Consider the following 21,871-nt stretch of genomic DNA (forward strand, 5'->3'; position numbering starts at 1 on the left):
TGAGGGAATAGGCAGGATGAAAATGGGGAAGGCAGCAGGTGTGTCTGGGTTGACTGCCAAAATGTTGAAGGCCCCAGGAGATATAGGAGTGCGGTTAGTCACTGACCTGATAAATAGGATTATTTATGAGTATGTTGCCCCTGGGGGTAGGGGGGGTTTTCAAGAATACTCCCCCAGTATCCCTGCTTGTCGTAAAAGGCGACTAAAAGGGTTGGCGGAGGGTTAGTGCCCCTTCCCGGAAAACAACTAACTAAAAAAACAAACAATAAGCCTCGGACAAGGACTGACCAAACGATGACGACTCAGGACCGGACAAAGGACTTGGTAATGGGTACTTGGAATGTAAGAGGAGCGAATGATGAGGTGAAAGAGAGAGAGATTGTCCAGGTGCTTGAGGGTGCGAAAGTGGATGTATGTGGAATAACTGAAACAAAATGGAGAGGAGAAAGTGTGAGAGAATGGGAGTATGGATGGGGTATATGTGCAGGAGTAGGTGAGAATGAGAGGGTGAAGGAAGGAGTATGTATAGTTGTGAGTAAAAGATGGAAGAAGAGCATAAGACAGTATGGATCAGTTGGGTCAAGGATTGTGTGGGTAAAGTTGAAAGTTGGAATACAAATGTGGGCGATTGTGTGTGTGTATGCGCCAACGCAAGATCGTGCTAGAAGAGTGAGAGAAGAGTTCTGGACAAATGTAGAGGTGTGCATGGAAAAGTTTGGAAGGAATGAGAGAGTGTTTTTGATTGGTGATATGAATGGTAAAGTTGAGAATGCGGTGGATGGAATAGTTGGTGAGTGGGGTGTGCCTGCTGAGATAGATGAGAATGGGAGTGCGTTAGTGGACATTTGTGCTGGGAGGGGGATGGTGGTAGCCAATACCCTCTTCAGGCATAAAATGATCCACAGGTATACATGGCGAGTGATGAGAAGGGTGGGTGGTGAACTGAATGAAAGGAAGGCAATGATTGATTATGTGTGTGTGGATGAAAGGATGCTGTCACGAATCAATTCGCGACATTTCCTTTTTGTGAGAAGCCACGAACTATTAGTGGAAAACTCACTGCATATCGCTCAGCTAACCGTTTCTCCCTCCATTTCGGGGTACACTTTTCAAAACATTCGTCACTGTTTTCAGGAGTGACCGATTTAATGCACGTCACTAAGTGCGCTACTGAGCGATACAATTGTTTCTTTATCGTTCGCTTCGGCTTCCCTCAACCGTTAGCCACGCCTTGCGTCCTGCCCATACAATGTATTTGAATTCAGTCTTGTGTTTGTTGTGACGGAGGAAGGTCCTGTGCTCCAAGAAGTGTGAGAGGTCGCTAGCACCCAGGCTCCACTGAGACAGTATCCAGTCCTCCCACCTTAGTGGTGATACATAGCATTCACCGACTGGTATTTCTTTTGTGTATTTTGTAGTTTTAAGAGCTTAGTTAAGGTGTTTTTCCTAGGCGTAAGTATTTAGCTTTTGTGAGAGTGAGTGCGTCTCATTGATTTGATTTGAAATGTAATGTTGAATTTATTTTTGTGATTAATAAATTTAACAGTTCTATTTCTTGAGCTTAATGTAGAGTAAAAATCTTGTTTCATTTCTCCATAATTAAGCTTATTTTCCATACAGCTCCTAGCTTGCATAAACGTTTGCTTTCATAACTGGTACTTAGACCAGTCTTGTATTAACTTAAAATCCGTTGTGCCAGGAGTTAATGCATCAGCAAGAACCTGATGTTATTATTATTAGTATTAGTTATTTATTGTCAGGAATTGATGTAACTTTCTCCAGAGGCTAACAGTACAGTAATTCAGCAATTGTGAGTAATTAGTCTCTGCTGTGTACTGTTGAGGAAGTTTATAAATTCTCGTTCTCAGAGAATCGTGCTAAGCCAGCGTAAAGAAATCGTTGCTTGATGTAGCAAGACAATCATTGTCTCTGCTCTTCAATATTATTGAATATTATTATCAAATTAAATAATATTTAACCATTTATTCCAAAATTACCGTGATATTATAAAAACCCCGTGACAATTGGCGACCTCGCCAGGATATTAACTCCTAGCTCTAAAGCTATTCACGAGATAGTGCTCACTCATTCATATTTAGGTATTTATCATTAAAGTTTATAGGCACAAGCTTACTGGTGTTTACCCATAATTTAGCAAGTGAATTTTGCTTTATTAATCAATAGAATACTTAACTCTAGTTTATTTTTGGTAACGCCAGACAATTTTATTCGCTTCTGGGAAGTCGCCGTACCATTGTGTTTATTATTGAGTCTTCCCAGTCATTTACATTTTTGATTTATTCTTTGCCAGTTAACTGGATAAGACTGGTCACCATTAGCTTGTGTCTGTACTCTTTACTTTTGTTTATTAGTATTCGTCGCTAAGCAGTCAGTACTCAATTTCGGTTTGCTTAATAAATTAGCGAAATGGCTACTACTGTATTTTTACAGGAAGCCAAAGAAATGGGTCTTTCGGACCCAACCGAAATTAAAGAGTATATACTCTCACGGCATAATCAGGGCAGCAGCGCGAGAATGATGCCCGTGAAGAGCGTAAGATTCAGCGCGAATACGACGAACAGCGCGAATACGAGCGAGAACAGCGCGAACACGAGCAGAAACAACGCGAGCTCGAGTTAGTACAAGAGCGAGAACAGCGCGAATACGAGCGTGAACAACGAGACAAAGAACGAGAACATGAACTTGAAGTGATGAAGCTCAAGCGAGATTCCTTGGCTTCAGACACGTCTGGTGCAGTTGGTCCAAGCTCCACGAGCGTTCTTCCTGCACATGTCTTGGCGACCCCACGCATCAAGCTTCCTTCATACAAGGAAAGCGAGCGAATCGAGCCGTACATAGCTCGTTTTGAGGACATGCAGACATGTATCAACTGGATGAGGCAGCTAAGCGGCTTCAGTTTCTTAGTTTATTTGAGGGCCCCGCCCTCGATATTCTCCACAGAATTCGTGGAGACAATCTCACATATGAGATGATGAAAGCTGCACTCATTAAGGCGTATGGTCTCACAGTAGACGACGCCAAAGTTCAGTTCATGCGAGCTCGTCTCCAAGACAAGGAGACAGCTGTTCAGTTCCTTGATCGTCTCACAGCTTACTTAAATGAGTGGATGGAGAAAGATGAAACTCCTTCCACGCGTGAGGGGATAATTGACCTTATGCTGCGTACACAGCTAGAGAGGTCGTGGCCTGCTGAGCTCATAGCACAGCTTAAGATCTGCCAGGTGAAAGATGCCAGCCAAATGGCAGAGAAGGCTGACGCATTCTTTACTGCATACGGGTATCAAGCTCGTAAGCAAAACACCTGGAGCAGAAAAGATACTGCCAAGTCTGGGAAGCCGTCTCAGACTGAATCCCAGCACCAAGGTCATTCTCAGAATAATGGCCAAGGTCCAAAACCGCAGTGGAAGGACCAGGGGCAAAACACTCAGAAACTTGAGTGGAAGAGGTACAACAAGTACCCTAACCAGCAGCAGTATCAGCCACGCAACCGACCGTCGGGACAAACTTTTCCACCACCAGCTCAAAAGAGGCAGGAAGCGAATGCAGCCTTCATTCCTCAGCAGCAGCACGGTGGTCACGTCCCTACCAGTGTGGGTACTTCCCAACAGTTCACTAGTCCCACAGTGACAGTGAACCCCCCTCCGCAGATGGCCAATGTTCCATCTTCCCATGCAGTGAGTGCAAACCCTCAAGTATATAACTCTCAAGGCACAATGTTTGCCACATCAATTCAGCAGCCTCATGAGTGGCTAGCTGCTTCCTCCACAGGCCCTCCCACAGGTGACAGTACCTTCCTTGTACAGCCAGGGTTTGTGGGAGGCATTCCTGTGAAGGTCCTGAGAGACAATGGTTCCTCAGGTTGCTCTGTCAAGCAGAGTCTAGTTCGGCCTGAGCAGTATACAGGTCGACAGATCCATGCAAAGCTTATTGATGGATCAGTGAGATTGTTCCCTGAGGCATGTATCCAGGTGGCATCTCCATTTTATACTGGTATGACACTTGCAGTTGTCATGCCAGAGCCTCTATTTGACTTGATAGTAGGCAATATTCAAGGAGCCAAGGATAGTTGCTCCGATGATGGCGCCACTCAGACTTCGGCTGCTGCGGTAACACGAGCCATGACTGAGGCTCCAGATTGTGTCACCCCAGTGATCATTGAATCACCGCAAGATCTGATGTGCAGTCAACTTGTTGTACAAGAACAACATTCTGACCCGACACTTGCTGCCGTGCGGAATAAACAAAAGGGTCGAGTGATTAAGTATTCACGGGGAGGTCGAGCCAAGTTCCTTCGTAAACAAGGACGGCTCTACCGTGAGTCACGAACACCCGAGAGCGAGGTTCGACTGCAGTTTGTCGTTCCCGCCAAGTACCGCCTAGCAGTGTTACAATGGGGTCATTGTTCAGCCTCAGGAGGTCACATGGGCAAAAGGAAGACCCAGGGCCGTATCCGAGCTGACTTTTTCTGGCCAGGGATGGGACGGGACATAGATAGTTTTGTCCGTTCCTGCAGTGTGTGCCAAAGTATCACCACTAATCAGGGACATGCCCTTCCTGTGCCATTTGTAACTAAACCTGTAATCTCTGAGTCAGTTGAGAGACAGGGTAGTGGTGAAGTGGGTGCAGACCTGACGTCTCGCCCATTGGCCCCACAGGACACATTATGTCCAGGGCCTGTACATACATATTATGTACCGTAAGTTAAGGGGGAAGTTGAGAGGCGACTTGAGGCTATGGAAGACCCAAGTTTGCACAAGGATTCTCAGCTCCCCGATACTAATATAAGTATTGTAGGTTAAGGGGGAAGTTCGAGAGAGAACTCCGCAGAGGCGACTTGAGGCTATGGAAGACCCAAGTTTGCACAAGGATTCTCAGCTTCCCGGTACTAATATAAGTATTGTATTGTAGGTTAAGGGGGAAGTTCGAGAGAGAACTCCGCAGAGGCGACTTGAGGCTATGGAAGACCCAAGTTTGCACAAGGATTCTCAGCTTCCCGATACTGATATTGTATTGAATATTGTATTGTAGGTTAAGGGGGAAGTTTGAGAGAGAACTCCGCAGAGGCGACTTGAGGCTATGGAAGACCCAAGTTTGCACAAGGATTCTCAGCTTCCCGGTACTAATATAAGTAAAGTACTGTAGGTTAAGGGGGAAGTGAGAATTCCGCAGAGGCGACTTGAGGCTATGGAAGACCCAAGTTTGCAAGGATTCTCAGCTCTCCGATATTAATATAAGTACTGTAGGTTGAGGCACAGGTTGAGGACCCGTGTGCAGTTCGAGGCTATGGAAGACCCGAGTTTGCACAGGGATTCTCAACTTGCCGACCATAATCGTGTGCTAAAATTAATGGCGACCTCGAGTTTACTTTTCATAGCATGTACTGACTGCTAGCCAGAAAGAGTAATTGTAACATAATAAGAATTTTGTCTCATTGACACTTTTGATGCTCCACCTTAATTGGTTTTGCAGGTTCAGCAATGGGTGTAGCAGTTTTGCTGTGCGGGCCAGCTGATCGTCTGCCGCACGCTGCCGCCTCTTCTCCTATGCCTTCGTCGTCGCCATATTATTTACTGTGTCATTTTACACGTAGGTACAGTTACACTACAACTGTCACACCTACACCGTGTATTACATACACCACGCTACACAACAATTAGCTGTCAGTGTAAATGTAGCGAATTTTCGCTCAGTTTGACCTGAGTACAGGATTTTCACCGTCGTCACGGAGTTTTTCCCTCAAGCTTGCTTCTATTAACGTAAATACGAGGTTTTTTCACTCACTGGCGACTGCGATTTTCTCCTGTAGCAGGATAGCACACACACCACAGTGTGAATCTTGTGTGACTGAGTTAGGATTTATATGTATGTATATTGAAATCATTCTTCTGAAGGAAGAAAGATTTAATTTTCATGGGGCGTAATGTCACGAATCAATTCGCGACATTTCCTTTTTGTGAGAAGCCACGAACTATTAGTGGAAAACTCACTGCATATCGCTCAGCTAACCGTTTCTCCCTCCATTTCGGGGTACACTTTTCAAAACATTCGTCACTGTTTTCAGGAGTGACCGATTTAATGCACGTCACTAAGTGCGCTACTGAGCGATACAATTGTTTCTTTATCGTTCGCTTCGGCTTCCCTCAACCGTTAGCCACGCCTTGCGTCCTGCCCATACAATGTATTTGAATTCAGTCTTGTGTTTGTTGTGACGGAGGAAGGTCCTGTGCTCCAAGAAGTGTGAGAGGTCGCTAGCACCCAGGCTCCACTGAGACAGTATCCAGTCCTCCCACCTTAGTGGTGATACATAGCATTCACCGACTGGTATTTCTTTTGTGTATTTTGTAGTTTTAAGAGCTTAGTTAAGGTGTTTTTCCTAGGCGTAAGTATTTAGCTTTTGTGAGAGTGAGTGCGTCTCATTGATTTGATTTGAAATGTAATGTTGAATTTATTTTTGTGATTAATAAATTTAACAGTTCTATTTCTTGAGCTTAATGTAGAGTAAAAATCTTGTTTCATTTCTCCATAATTAAGCTTATTTTCCATACAGCTCCTAGCTTGCATAAACGTTTGCTTTCATAACTGGTACTTAGACCAGTCTTGTATTAACTTAAAATCCGTTGTGCCAGGAGTTAATGCATCAGCAAGAACCTGATGTTATTATTATTAGTATTAGTTATTTATTGTCAGGGGTGATGTAACTTTCTCCAGAGGCTAACAGTACAGTAATTCAGCAATTGTGAGTAATTAGTCTCTGCTGTGTACTGTTGAGGAAGTTTATAAATTCTCGTTCTCAGAGAATCGTGCTAAGCCAGCGTAAAGAAATCGTTGCTTGATGTAGCAAGACAATCATTGTCTCTGCTCTTCAATATTATTGAATATTATTATCAAATTAAATAATATTTAACCATTTATTCCAAAATTACCGTGATATTATAAAAACCCCGTGACAGATGCGAAGATGTATAATGGATGCAAGAGTTTAGAGAGGTTGGGGGAGTGGACTCTCTGACCACTACTTGGTGGTGGCCAGAATCAAGGTCCAGTTAGAGTGGAGAAATAGAAGAAGGGAAAGACGAGAGGAAGGAGTAGTTGCAAGGAGAGTGGAAAGGTTACAAGAGGATGAGAAAAAGGCAGAGTATAAGAGAGAAGTGGAGGAATGATTGGGCAAATATGAATTGGAGCAGATGGGAGACGTGGAAGGTGTGTGTAGCATATTTACAGAAGAAATATGTGCAGCATGTGATGTGGTGTGTGGAAGGAAGAGAAGACGGAGGGGGGTGCAAGGAACAGTGTGGTGGACTGAAGAGGTGAAACAGGCTGTGGCACAAAAGAAGAAAGCATACAATGAATGGATGAGAAATAGGGGCGTGGAAGAAGTTGAGAGGCGGAAGAGAGAGTTATATGTAGAGAGGAAGAGAGAGTTATATGTAGAGAGGAAGAGAGAGGTGAAAAGATTAGTAAGAGAGAGTAAGAAGAGAGTGGATGAGGAATTTGGAAGGAATTTGAGTGTAAAGTGGAGGGACTGTAAGAAAATGTTCTGGAAAGAGGTGAAAAGAGTAAGACAGGGTGGAAGTGAAGTTAGCAGGGGAGTGAAAGATAAAAATGGTAGATTACTAGTGGAGAAGGGAGAAAAAGTGAGCAGATGGAGAGAACACTTTAAGGAATTGTTCAACGTAGAGGATGGAAGTAATACGAGTATAAGTGGCTGGGGAATGGCTGGGAGAAGGAGGGAGGTGAGAAGACAGGAAGAAATCAGTAGGATAGAAGTTGTGGAAGCAATGAAGAAAGTTAAATCTGGGAAAGCCCAAGGAATTGATGGAGTGTGTGGTGAAATGCTGAAGCATGGGGGAGAGATAATAGTAGAATGGATGTGGAAGATGTGCAGATTAGCCTGGGAGGAAGGTAGAGTCCCAGAGGATTGGAAGTCAGGTATAATTATTCCCTTGTACAAAGGAAAAGGGGAAAAAGAAGTGTATGGTAATCATAGGGGCATTTGTCTTCTTAGTATAATAGGAAAAGTGTATGGCAGGATACTTACTGACAGAGTTAGAGAAAGAACAGAGAAATTAGTTGGAGAAGAACAGGGAGGCTTTAGGAAGGGAAGAGGCTGTGTAGATCAGATATTCATTTTTAGATCTTTAGTGGAAAAGTTTCTAGAGAAGGGAAAGAAGTTGTATGCGGCTTCCATGGATTTGGAGAAAGCATATGACAGGGTGGATAGACAAGGATTGTGGAAAGTGTTAAGAATATATGGAGTAGATGGGAAGTTGTTGAATGCTGTGAAGAGTATGTACGATGGTGCGAAGGCTGCAGTGCGTGTGGAAGGCGAACTAAGTGAATTTTTCTCTTTGAAAGTTGGGTTGAAACAGGGATGTGTCATGTCTCCGTGGTTATTCAATCTGTACATGGATGGAGTAATAAAAGAGGTACAAGGTAGGGTAGTGGATGTTGGAGTGGCCCTGGTGAGAGAGGATAATGTTTGGAAACTCCCTGTACTGTTGTTTGCAGATGATACTGTGTTGTTGAATGAAGACGAAGGGGAGCTGCAAGGCTTGGTGGATGAGTTTGGGAGAGTGTGTAAGAAACGGAATCTGAAGGTGAATGTAGGGAAGAGTAAAGTGATGGTCTTTGAGAGAGGTGAAGTCAGTGAATGTGCAGCGAGGTTGGATGGTGAGGAATTGGAAAATGTGAGTACGTTTAAGTACTTGGGTAGTGTGATGAGTAAGGATGGAGGTTTGGAGGGTGAAGTGCTTGAAAGGGTACAGCAGGGAAGAAAGGTTGCTGGTTCTTTGAAAGCAGTGATAAGAAACAGGGAAGTGAGCATGGAAGTGAAAAAGTTACTACATGACAGTATTGTGATACCAACTCTAACGTACGGAAGTGAAGCTTGGACGTTGTTGGAAGGACACAAGTCAGGAGTGAGAGCAGTGGAAATGAGTTATTTAAGAGGAGCCTGTGGAGTCACGTGGAGAGATAGGCTGACGAATGAGGATATAAAGGAACGTTGTGGTGTTGATGTGGATGTGATAGGGAGCGTTATGAGGAACACACTGAGGTGGTTTGGCCATGTGGAGAGGATGGAGGGTGAAAAACTGACGAAGAGAGTGTATGTGAGTGAGGTGGAGGGGGGAAGAGGGAGGGGGAGGCCGAGGATGAGATGGAGGGATGGGGTGGAGAGGTATATGAGAGAGGGGGGTGTGAGTTGGGAGCAGGGCAGTGAAATGGCGGGGGACAGGGCAACTTGGAGGCGATTTGTTTGTGGCCACCCCAAACGGGATTGAGGCGTCTGGCAATAGATAGATAGATAGATGTTGCCCCAGACGATTGGCTGAAGAGTGTAATTGTAAATGTGTATAAAGGGAAGGGTGATGCCCTGGAAAGAGGAAATTATAGAGGTATAAAGCTTTTAGATCAGATAATGAAGGTAAAGGAGAGAGTTTTAGAAGGTATGATTAGAGAAAGAGTGAATATTGATGAGATGCAGTTTGGGTTTATGCCAGGCAGGGGGACCACTGATGCCATATTCATTGTTCGACAGCTTCAGGAAAAATATATTGGTAGGAGAAGGGATCTGTATTTTGTTTTTGTTGATTTGGAAAAGGCCTTTGACAGAGTCCCTAGAGAGGTGGTGAAGTGGGCGATGAGAAAGCTTGGCTTGGAGGAGTGGCTGGTTAGGGTGGTTATGGCTATGTGTGTGGGTGCTCGCACCCAGGTAAGAGTGAATGGAGACTGGAATGCCCTCTCATGTGACTTTAGAAACAGACTCTCGTGGGAGATGTTGTATGCTGATGATTTGGTGTTGATTGCAGAGAACGAAAGGGAGGCGTAGAAAAGGTTTAGGAAGTGGAGAGATGGTATGGAGCACAAGGGCTTACGGGTAAATGCAGATAAAACAAAAGTGATGATATCTAGGATTGGTGGCAGTACTGTCAAAGACGAGGGAGAGTGGCCATGTGCAGTTTGCCACAAGGGCGTGGGAAGTAATTCTATCTTGTGTGGTGTTTGTGATAAATGGGTGCATACGAGATGTAGTGGTATCAGAGGTAGACTGTGAGATAATGCTAATTTTATGTGTACAGCATGTCGGGGAGAGCAAGTGGAGATTGTCTGGCGTGAAAGGATTGAACTTGCTGGTGAATCTCTTGAGTGTGTGGAAGAGTTTTGTTATTTGGGACTCATGTTGTGTGCTGGAGGTGGGGCTGGAGCTAGCTCTGTGGCTAGCGTGAGAAGTGGTTGGAAGAAGTTCAGGTTCTTGCCTCTTCTGACACTGAGAGGGCTCTCCCTTCGAGCTAAGGGGTCTTTGTATGCAGCATGTGTTAGAAGTGTAATGCTGTATGGTAGTGAGACCTGGGCAGTAAAGGAGGAGGATATTTGCCGGCTCAGACATACAGAAATGACAATGAATAGGTGGATGTGTAGCGCGTCCCTGCGTGCAAAGTCCAGGGGGGCTGGGTTTACAATGGAAGAGTTGAGGTTGGATGGCACTGGAGTGTACTGATGTTGTGATGAGAGGTAGATTGAGATGGTCTGGACATGTGGAGAGGATGGGGGATGATAATTGGATGAGGAAGGTGAGAAGTGTTAATATTGGGGGTGGAGTTATGAGGGGCTGACCGAGAAAGACATGGGACGAGGTCATTAAGTGTGACCTTAGGGTTCAGGGACTGAACAGGGAGGCTGCAATGGATCGTGCAACGTGGAAAGCCGTCATTAGGTGACCAAGGCCAACGCATGCCAGCATGTTGGAGCCTTTAAAAACTAAATGAAACGATGCCTAATGAAATGGGCCACACATTCATTCATTCACATCTAAAGTGAAACTCAAAAACAAAACACAGACTTTTGGCAACTCTTTGATGATGCACTGTATGGACTTGAATTTCAACAAAGCTACATTTGCCATCTTCTGCAGTTCATACTTCAATCTCACTGCACTTATGCATGAAAAAAATCTGAAGGGTTTTCACCTTTCTCCTATGGTGGCCAAATGACCTATCAGAAGCAAAAATTATAAACACGACTGATACGTCTCAAGTGTGTATTTTGTCCAGTACTCACTTCACCTCATATGGTGCTATGGGTCTTAAAAGTTCAACCAATAGTAGCCGGCATAAACAGTAAGTTTTGCACTAAACTTTAAATGTTTTGCCATCTCTGTAAGAGCCTTACCTTCATGTCTGAGGCTTTGAAGTGCCTGCGAGGATCAAGGACAGAACGCATCCTCAGCACCTCCAGATCACGCTTCACTTCTTCCGTCATCTCAGGAGCTTTCATGTTAAACCAACCAGCACCCTTAGTCTTCTTCGCCTCACACTGTTAGAAGGGAACATGTCAATACTGGCTGGACAAGTAAATGATGCATAAAATAAATAAATTTGCATTCAGTTGTATGAATGAATGCTGTCTGGCTGTTTATATATATATATATATATATACAGTGTATATAGATAGATAGATAGATACATAGTATATATAAAAAATCATTCTGGTGTTAAAAAGGAAAGCTTAAGAAAATTTAACTGCAGAACTCCCACTGCATATATGGCATTAGCATACTGCATAAGATTTCTAACTAACCCTGCGCTTCGCCTTGGCCTTCTTCTTGTTAACAAAAAGTGGGGGAACTGAGGTCTGCCGGAAGAACTCTGGCTGGAGAATTGCTGATGACTGTAATGCTTTGGTCACTTCATTCTCCTCTTTGGCATTCTTTCTTGCACCCAAGGTTTGTGTGCTTGTCCCTGGATCAAGGTGGTCTGTTGATTCACCCCTGTATGATACAGTTTCATATTAAAAAAAAAAAAAAAGAAAAAAAAAAATGCTGTTTTCAGAACAATCAACACTGCTAAAAATATTCAAAAGTGTCTTTGTCACCAACCTCTTTGTGAACCTGGGAGCAACCATGTGGGCACTGGCTGATTTCTGCAGCCCACTGCCTTCCTGAAGTTGATGGCAGGGGGTGACTGTAGTTGGAAGTGTAGTGAAGGACAGCTGGACACGCTGACCTAGAAGACTTTCCAAAACTCCCTCCCATTCACTACCATCATCGTTTATGGGAGCCTTTTTCTTAACTGGAATGACCAGGAATACATACACAGCATTAAATACAATATGTAATAGATATGCTACTGGGATGCTGTGATACAGAATAATAATGCACAGTACCTCATGGAAAACTACCCCTTACTAAGTTGCTTCAACACATGTGTCCTGGGCCAAAGATTCTTTCCCCCCTTCCTTGAAGGCAGCTGACAGTAACATTTCATAACCATCATCATAAATAATCCTAACCTTATTTCTCATCAGTAAATGGGGTAGTTAGGATTTAAAAAAGGAAATACAGGATAAACTTCAATATGGTGTTCAGTTCCAATGACCACATATACATTAACTACCCATTCAAGTCTATAAAGCTTGCTACTCCACCTGACAATCACAAGCCATCAATACAGCATTCTTTTAGCAATATCTATCTCTATTTATCTATTGCCAAATGCCCTGACCCCACAAATAAATCACCTCCATGGTGCCCTATCCCCGCCATTTCGTTGCCCTCCATTAGCTCACACCCCCCTCTCTCATGTATTTCTCCACTCCACCCCTCCATCTCATCCTTGGTTTCCCACTCCCTCTCCCCCTCCATCTCACTCACATACACTCTCCTCATTAGTCTCTTGCTCTCCATTCTCTCCACTTGGCCAAATCACCTCAATGTATTTCTCCTACCACTTTCTAACATATAAATTTATCAGTTTCTCTCTCCCTGCAACTCCACTTACTCCTCTCAAATAACTATCTATCTATCTTTATCTATTGCTAGATGCCTTAATCCTGTAAGGGGTGGCCACAAACAAATCGCCTCCATGTCGCCCTGTCCCCCATCATTTCACTGCCCTCCCCCCAGCTCACAACACCCTCTCTCAATTCCACTAATCTCACACTTGACTTGCATCCTTCCAACAAGGTCCAAGCTTCACGTCCATACATTAAAGCTGGTATTACAATACTATCATGCAGTAACTTTTTACTTCCATATTCACTTCCCTGTTCTTACTCATCATGCTACCAAAGTATTTAAATGCACTCACATTTTCCATTTCCTCATCATCCAACCTCACTATACATTCAGTGACTTCAACTTTATTCTTCCCTACATTCACCTTTAGATTCAGTTTCTTACACACTCTCCCAAACTCATTCACCACACCTTGCAACTCCCCTTGTCTTCACTTAAAAATACATTATCATCTGCAAATTACACAACAGGAGGTTTCCAAATGCTGCCCTCTCATTAGGAATGTTCCAACATCCACTGCCCTACCTTGTATCTCTTTTATAACTCCATCCATAGACAGACTGAACAACCATGGAGACATGACACATCCCTGTTTCAATTCAACATTCAGATACAAAAAATTTTACTCAGTTCACCATCCACACATACTGCAGCCTTAACACCTTCATACATACCCTTCATGGCAATCAACAGCTTCCCATTTACTCCAAATATTCTTAATGCTTTTCACATTCCTTGTCTACCCACACTGTCATATGCTTTCTCCAAATCCAGGAAGGCTGCATATAACTAACTTCTTTCCCTTCTCTAGATACTTTTTTTACAAAAAACCTTAGCATGAATATCTGGTCTACACAACCCCTTCCCTTCCTAAAACCTCCCTTTTCTTCTCCAACTAATTCCCCTGTTATTTCCCTAACTCTGTCAACAAGTATCCTACCATATACTTCTCTTATTAAACTAAGAACACAAATGCCCCTATGATTACAACACACTTCTTTTTCACCTTTTCCTGTGTACAGGGGAATAATTACCGTATTTCACGGCATAAGACGCACTTTTTTGTCTCAAAGTTACCTTAAAATATCCCCATGCATCCAGGAGGCCAGACTAGGCAGGTTAGCTTGGCTCCATTGAGAAGGAACTCTTATAAAGACGATCATCTCACTGCTTGGCAACCACAGGTGTTTTCTACAGTATACAAACTTGATTTACTCAAAAATATTATATACATTATAAGCAACGTTGGGTCTGGTTAGTACTTGGATGGGTGACCGCCTGGGAACACCAGATGCTGTTGGCATCCCTATGTGTCAAGTGGGGTTGGTGGAGGATTAGTGCCCCTCCCTGTAAAATAATTAACTCTAAGCCGTTGGCCACCCCGTTTGGGATACAGGGCGTCTGGCAATGAATGAATGATGATATCATCATCATCAGCCATTACATGTCCACTGCTGAACAAAGGCCTCCCCCAACCTTCTCCACGAATTCCTTGACTGTGCCAATCTTTGTCATGTTTTCCCTGCAAATTTCTCTATCTCATCTCTCCACCTCCTGTCTGGCCTTTTTCAGCTACGCTTACAATCTCTTGGTGTCCAGTCAGTCAACCTCTTGCTACACTGATTATCCCTTATTCTTGCTACATGGCCTGCCCACCTCCATTTCTGTTCTTTTATAACTTCTATATTATCTTTGACTTTAGTCTGCTCTCTCACCCTAGTTGATCTTTTCCTGTCTCTTAAAGATATTCCCAACATTGACCTTTCCATTGCTCTCTGAGAATGAATTAATTTATTTTTCATCGATTTTGTCAGTTTCCAAGTCTCACAACCATACGTCATAGCTGGAATTACACATTCGTTATATACTTTTCGTTTCATACAAACTGGCAAGCTACTTTTCATAATGTCCCTATGTTTATTGAAAGCTTTCCATCCATTTGTAATGCATCTTTTTATTTCGCTATCATTACCTTTTGTTAATTTTAGTATTTGTCCCATGTAACTGTATTCCTCGACTTCTTCAAGAATTTCTCCACTTATTCTGATGACGCTCTTTGGTGTTTGAGGATTAAACATTACTTTAGTTTTACTCTGGTTCATCTTTAGCCCTACTTTGAGATTTTCCCTGTTCAGGTCATTTAGCATTTCTTGCAATGTCTCTGCTGTTTCTGAGATAAGGACAATGTCATCTGCAAATCTTAAATGGTTTAGCGTTTCTCCATCCATGTTCACTCCTTTGTTTTCCCAGTCTAGTTTTCTGGAAATACTTTCTAGGCATGCCGTAAATAACTTTGGTGAAATTGTATCTCCCTGATGCATGCCCTTCTCAGTCTTAATTTTCTCTGAGTCCTTAAGTAATTTAACTGTAGCAGTTCCCTCTTTATATATGTTTTCGAGCAGTTTTACAATGTTCTCATTCACTCCTTGTTCTTGCAATGAATCTATAATTGCTAAGTGCTCCACTGAATCGAAAGCCTTTTTGTAATCAACAAAACCTAAGCACAGTGGTTTATTATATTCTGTAGTTTTCTCAATTAGCTGATTCATTCTGATGTATACTTTTCATAATTATTATAGCAATCCTTCATTTATCTGGACATAACAGAGCCAAAGGCATGTCTGGGTAGTGGCAATATCCGGATAATGGACACTATTCCTCTGCCATACCCAGACCCTACCTATACCCATCTCCAACCTATACCTAACCTATTTGTAGAGTACCTATCCTTAATTTGGCAGTGTGTTCTGGTCATTCAGGCATATTTAGACATCAAAACACACACAGGAATATTCAAAGTAATGCTAAACACCAAGATAACCACGAAAAAAAAACAAAAAAATCAAAACCAAAAACAACTGACGTCTACACGACTGTATGTACAGCACCCCTCCTAATTTTGGCATTGTTTTCAGGTCAATCTGCCATATTTAGACATCAAAACACATATGGGAATATCCAAAGCAATGTTAAACACCAAGAAAACCATGAAAAAAAAATGAAAACCAAAAAACACCCAACCTTTACACTACTGCGTATACAGTACCCCTCCTAATTTTGGCAGTTTTTTGGTCATTCTGTCATACTGTGACATCAAAACATACATAGGATCAAAGTTAAACATCATGAAAACAATGCATAAACAACACAAATCCACAAAAAAACACTGATGACGGTTTGAAAATCTGTTGTCTGTGATGAGTGATTGCTCATGGGGCTCAAAAAAAAAAATTCCAAGGCCAAATATGCCATTGGAAATTGATTTTATTGGTATAAATGGTACCATATACCATCATCTTCACTGGTGTTTATACTATAAGCTAATAAAAACATATAAAACTGACAAGTAAAAGTACAAAAATTCAGCAAGAATAAACAGCTAAGGAGTAAAACTTACCTTCATATAATTTCCCACCATCCTAGTGCAAAATCTGACCAGCATCTTCCAGGAGATAAGTATATGTCTAGATGCAGATTTTCGTGAGCTTTCTCGTAAATACTGCGGAATTTCAATACGACCAATAGTAGTCAAATAAATTGCAAGAAACTTTGAAAACTTGCAAGTCAGTGTCACCACCACACAGGAGGGTAAGGACTGAGGGAGTGAGGGGGGAGCCGGGAAGTATGGAGAAGGGACGGGATGGGGGGAAAAGCAAGGCTGTGGGCAGGATTCTCCCCCTTCTGTCAACAGGCAGATAAGGGCTTTTACTATACTTTTTACTCGTGGCTTGTGGTCTGTTAGATGCCAAGTGGCCATGCGGAAACACAACTCACCGTGACGAGGGACTTTCAACATTCGGTACAGACGCAGACAGCTGCTGTCACCGAACAAGTACATGTGGCTTGTGGTCTGTGTTCAATGATGGTGCCGGTTAGGAAAGACGCTGCCCCCACGGCCGAGCGATACTGGACATTCGGTGGGGAATGCGTACAGACGTTTTGACACTGCTTGCAGGTTACAGTCGTATTACACAGGTGCTGGAGGTTCGGAGGGAGTGACAGGACGAGTACGCGACTTTGACCATTCAGTATAGGGGCAGACGGACATTTAAGTTCTAGTTGTGGGTTACAGACTACTACCCACTCACGGCTTGAGCCCAGTGGATACAATACTGAATGTTTGAACATGTCGGCTAGCTGGTCGAAGTTCTCAAGGACTTTTATGTCCAGAAGTTGTGGAAGCAATGAAGAAAGTTAAATCAGGGAAAGCCCCAGGAATTGATGGAGTGTGTGGTGAAATGCTGAAGCATGGGGGAGAGATAGTAGTAGAATGGATGTGGAAGATGTGCAGATTGGCCTGGGAGGAAGGTAGAGTCCCGGAGGATTGGAAGTCAGGTATAATTGTCCCCTTGTACAAAGGAAAAGGGGAAAAAGAAGTGTGTGGTAATCATAGGGGCATTTGTCTTCTTAGTATAGTAGGAAAAGTGTATGGTAGGATACTTATTGACAAAGTTAGAGAAAGAATAGAGAAATTAGTTGGAGAAGAACAGGGAGGCTTTAGGAAGGGAAGAGGTTGTGTAGATCAGATATTCATTCTCAGATCTTTAGTGGAAAAGTTTCTAGAGAAGGGAAAGAAGTTGTATGCAGCTTTCATGGATTTGGTGAAAGCATATGACAGGGTGGATAGACAAGGATTGTGGAAAGTGTTAAGAATATATGGAGTAGATGGGAAGTTGTTGAATGCTGTGAAGATTATGTACGATGGTGCGAAGGCTGCAGTGCGTGTGGATGGTGAACTAAGTGAATTTTTCTCTTTGAAAGTTGGGTTGAAACAGGGATGTGTCATGTCTCCATGGTTGTTCAATCTGTACATGGATGGGGTAATAAAAGAGGTACAAGGTAGGGTAGTGGATGTTGGAGTGGCCCTGGTGAGAGAGGATGGTGTTTGGAAACTCCCTGTACTGTTGTTTGCAGATGATACTGTGTTGTTGAGTGAAGACGAAGGGGAGCTGCAAGGCTTGGTGGATGAGTTTGAGAGAGTCTGTAAGAAACGGAATCTAAAGGTGAATGTAGGGAAGAGTAAAGTGATGGTCTTTGAGAGAGGTGAAGTCAGTGAATGTACAGCGAGGTTGGATGGTGAGGAATTGGAAAATGTGAGTACGTTTAAGTACTTGGGTAGTGTGATGAGTAAGGATGGAGGTTTGGAGGATGAAGTGCTTGAAAGGGTACAGCAGGGAAGAAAGGTTGCTGGTTCTTTGAAAGCAGTGATAAGAAACAGGGAAGTGAGCATGGAAGTGAAAAAGTTACTACATGACAGTATTGTGATACCAACTCTAACGTACGGAAGTGAAGCTTGGACGTTGTTGGAAGGACACAAGTCAAGAGTGACAGCAGTGGAGATGGGTTATTTAAGAGGAGCCTGTGGAGTCACATGGAGAGACAGGCTGACGAATGAGGATATAAAGGAGCGTTGTGGTGTTGATGTGGATGTGATAGGGAGCGTTATGAGGAACACACTGAGGTGGTTTGGCCATGTGGAGAGGATGGAGGGTGAAAGACTGACGAAGAGAGTGTATGTGAGTGAGGTGGAGGGGGAAAGAGGGAGGGGGAGGCCGAGGATGAGATGGAGGGATGGGGTGGAAAGGTATATGAGAGAGGGGGGTGTGAGTTGGGAGCAGGGGAGTGAACTGGCGGGGGACAGGGCGACTCGGAGGCGATTTGTTTGTGGCCACCCCAAACGGGATTGAGGCGTCTGGCAATAGATAGATAGATAGAAATTCGGATAATGGTTCAATAGAGCCAAGGTCCAGCATATGGATAATGAGCACGTCTGGACACTGAGTGTCTGGATAAATGAGGGACTACTGTATTAATAAATGCATTTTTACTATTTTGTTTCTTTTAGGAACCAAACTATACAACATCATCATCATCATCCGGATCTCCTTTCCCACCCAAGGGTAGGGTGCGGAGTAGCAACCTCCAGGCAGCCAAAGTTTGCCCGCTCCAATGGGCCAAGATTCCATTCACTCACCATTCAAGCCCTCGGAATCCTGGCTCTATCTGATACACCAAAAACATTCACCACGTTCTGCAGATTCACATAAACATATCCGACAGAGGCACGATGCTGCAGAAGGATATAAACTTTCTAACGCGGGAACTGTTAGTGTAATGCAGTAATTTGAACCGGGTGGTCTACAGCAAGAGGATATCCTACAACAGCAGGATGAAGAGGCTGTGAGGAGCTAGAAAGTGATGTATGGAGTGTTGCTAGTGAAATACACTTTGATGGATTTTAGTATGTGTTCTCCCCCTCTACCTCATCTCCAGCAAAGTGTGTCTGCTCTTCTTCTCACATAAGGTACAGTACAATAAATTAAAAAATCCAATTGACCTAATGTATTTTTTATAACCATAATAATGCTTTTAGGAGGATTAAATTAGGAGATATAAAAAAGTTTTGCAGCACAAGGGGGAAGAAGTGGACTTTGGGCAGGGGTGCAGAGGGAAATAGGGGTTTTCAAGAGTCCCTGTAACGCGATAATTACCTAACATAATGTTGGCGTGAAAGGAAATACCCGAGTTAGGTGAAGACAGACTGTATACCTCACTAGCTATTATGTACTATTATTATATTTTTGTGTCCTGACAGGCCTTGCACCCAGGGACGCACTGCACATCCACCTAATCGTTGTCATATCTGTACGTTTGAGCCTAGGAATATCCTCTTCCTTTACTGCCCAGGTCTCACTGCCATACAGCATTACACTCTTAACACATGCCACATACAAAGATCCCTTAGTACGGAGGGAGGGCTTTCTCAATGTCAGAAGAGGCAACAGCTCTTTGAACTTCTTCCAATCACTCCTCACTCTAGCCACAGAGTTAGCTCCAGCCCCACCTCCAGCATATAACATGTCTCCCAAATAAAAAAAAACTCTTCCAGACACTCATGAGACTCACCATCAAGTTCAATCCTTACGAGCCTGACACACAACACACATGAAATGAGCATTAGCTTGCAGTCTACTGGTACCACTAATACCACTACATCTCTTATGCACCCACTTATCACAAACACTGCACAGGATGGAATTACTTCCCACGCCCTTGTGGCAAATTGAACTTGACCACTCTCCCTCTTCTTTGACAGTACAGTAATCCCGCATTTTTTGCGGATTTTTTGTCTACGGTTTTGCCCTCTCGCGGATTTTCTTAGCATTAATAAGTTCAACAAAAATATCCTTGAATATACAGAAAAAAAAAAAAAATTGAAACTCCCGCAGCTTCCAATTGTAGCGCGGTAAACTCACGCCACCCTCTGTCCCTTTCCCGTGGCCCCTCTGCCAGTGTTACCATATCTAGCATAATTTTATTCTTTTAGCATAATTTTGATCAAATTTTCGAGTCTGGAATATTTTTTAGCATATTAGAAGTTTTAGAATCATTCTAGCATAATTTAGAATGGAATGGAATATTTTTAGAATAATTTTATAAAAGCTACAAATCAGAGAGAGAGAGAGAGAGAGAGAGAGACGAATAAGGTAAGATGTTTGAATAGTTGGTTACTTTCAGTTTGGGCTTGGTTGGGTTGGATTAGGTTAGGTTAGGTTAGGTTGGATTAGGTTAGGTTAGGTTAGGTTGGATTAGGTTAGGTTAGGTTAGGTTTTAGGTTAGGTTCGGTTTGGTTCGGTTAGGTTAGGATAAGTTTGAGCTTTGTACTTTACCCATGAAACCTAGGTTTTTCCGATGGATTTTGGTATGATTCATTCGATTTTCAGCTTCATTTCAGTCGGAAATGACCATTTTCTGTGTTTCCCCCCCTCCCTATAACCCCCGATTCCCCAAAGATCCCTCATTATTTCAGGGGGATGGGGGGGGGTCATATCTCAAAATCTGGTTATTTCCGACGGAAATGATGCTCAAAATCGAACGAATCACATCAAAATCCATCAGAAAAACGTTAAGTTTCGTGGGAAAAAGCAGTATGGGTAGATACTGATATTTATCCTCTTACTGAATGTAGGTTCATTTTAATATTTTCATAGTAAACAATACATAATTAATATGTTGCACGAATATGTACAGAATTTTATCATTTAGCTTCAAGTTAGCATAATTCATTTTTTACTTGGAACAAATATGCTCAATCTAGCATAATTTTTTCATTGCCCTAGCATAATTTCGTTGTTTGGATATGGCAACACTGCTCTCTGTCCCGCATTCTTCAGTCCACGCCTGACTGCCTTAAGTGGCTGTTGTGGTTGTAACCACACTATGATATGAGCCTCTTGCCTCCCACTTGCTTTCCACATGGCCCCAGGACGTAAGCCAGACTCACCAAAGGCTAATAATACAATTAGTAAGAACTCCAAAGTGACAAAACGATCAAGTTATGACCTTAGCAGAGAAAATTGTGTTACTGGACAAGCTAAGAAGCGACCGTGCGAGTGTTTGCTATCATCAGTTAATGCATCTTTTTATTTTGTACTGTTTTGTTAATATATGTGTAGATAATTGTGTATTACAGTACGGTGTTTACGTTTTTCCTTCATAATGGAGTATGTGCTTTCAATCTTGTAAGAAGGTATTTCGGGATGAGTATGGAGGTTTCGGGACAATTCGCAGTCACAACAAACACGAAACAATTCGCCTTCATTAATGAAGATAGCTATGGGTGACGCTAGAATATAATTCAAAGGCGACTACAGCGAGGAAGAAACAAGTTAATTATTGACTAAAGGTGCAACTAATAAATAATATCCAGAACCTATGCTACTGAACATAGACTGCTGGATCCCCCTGAAATATAGTTATTAAAGTATTGATTAATTAATAATAAGTATATTGATGAAAGTATTGATTAGTATATTTATAGAATGGCGGGGAATCGTCCAGGGTGCGAATTGTTCTGAAGGGGAATCGTCCATGTTTTGACGGGGAATTGTCTGACGGCGAATTGTCTCACAATCAGTATGGACATGGACTGTGTGATGGGCAGCATGGTGGACACAAGTGCAAGTTTTCAATTGTTAATAGAGTATTCGCGGAATTGACTTTTCGCGGGGGTTACAAGAACGTAACTACCGCGAAATATGCGGGATTACTGTACTAC

The 21,871-nt window shown here is 42.9% G+C and overlaps 1 protein-coding gene across 1 annotated transcript in view; it reads right to left on the bottom strand.

Annotated features, from left to right (window-relative positions):
• LOC145400191 (uncharacterized) overlaps positions 1-21,871 on the bottom strand; it is a 170,019-nt gene that overhangs the window by 27,179 nt on the left and 120,969 nt on the right. The window contains exons 14-16 of the mRNA XM_080272705.1: positions 11,896-12,088; positions 11,598-11,787; positions 11,190-11,333 (exon numbers count right to left, since the gene is read on the bottom strand). Coding sequence (XP_080128831.1) covers positions 11,190-11,333; positions 11,598-11,787; positions 11,896-12,088 — 527 coding nt within the window. The remainder of the gene's footprint in view (positions 1-11,189; positions 11,334-11,597; positions 11,788-11,895; positions 12,089-21,871) is intronic.

The sequence above is a fragment of the Coenobita brevimanus genome, chromosome 51 (genome assembly GCF_032717465.1).
Source record: "Coenobita brevimanus isolate Jiangsu-jjx chromosome 51, ASM3271746v2, whole genome shotgun sequence".
Taxonomy (NCBI): Eukaryota; Metazoa; Arthropoda; class Malacostraca; order Decapoda; family Coenobitidae; genus Coenobita; species Coenobita brevimanus.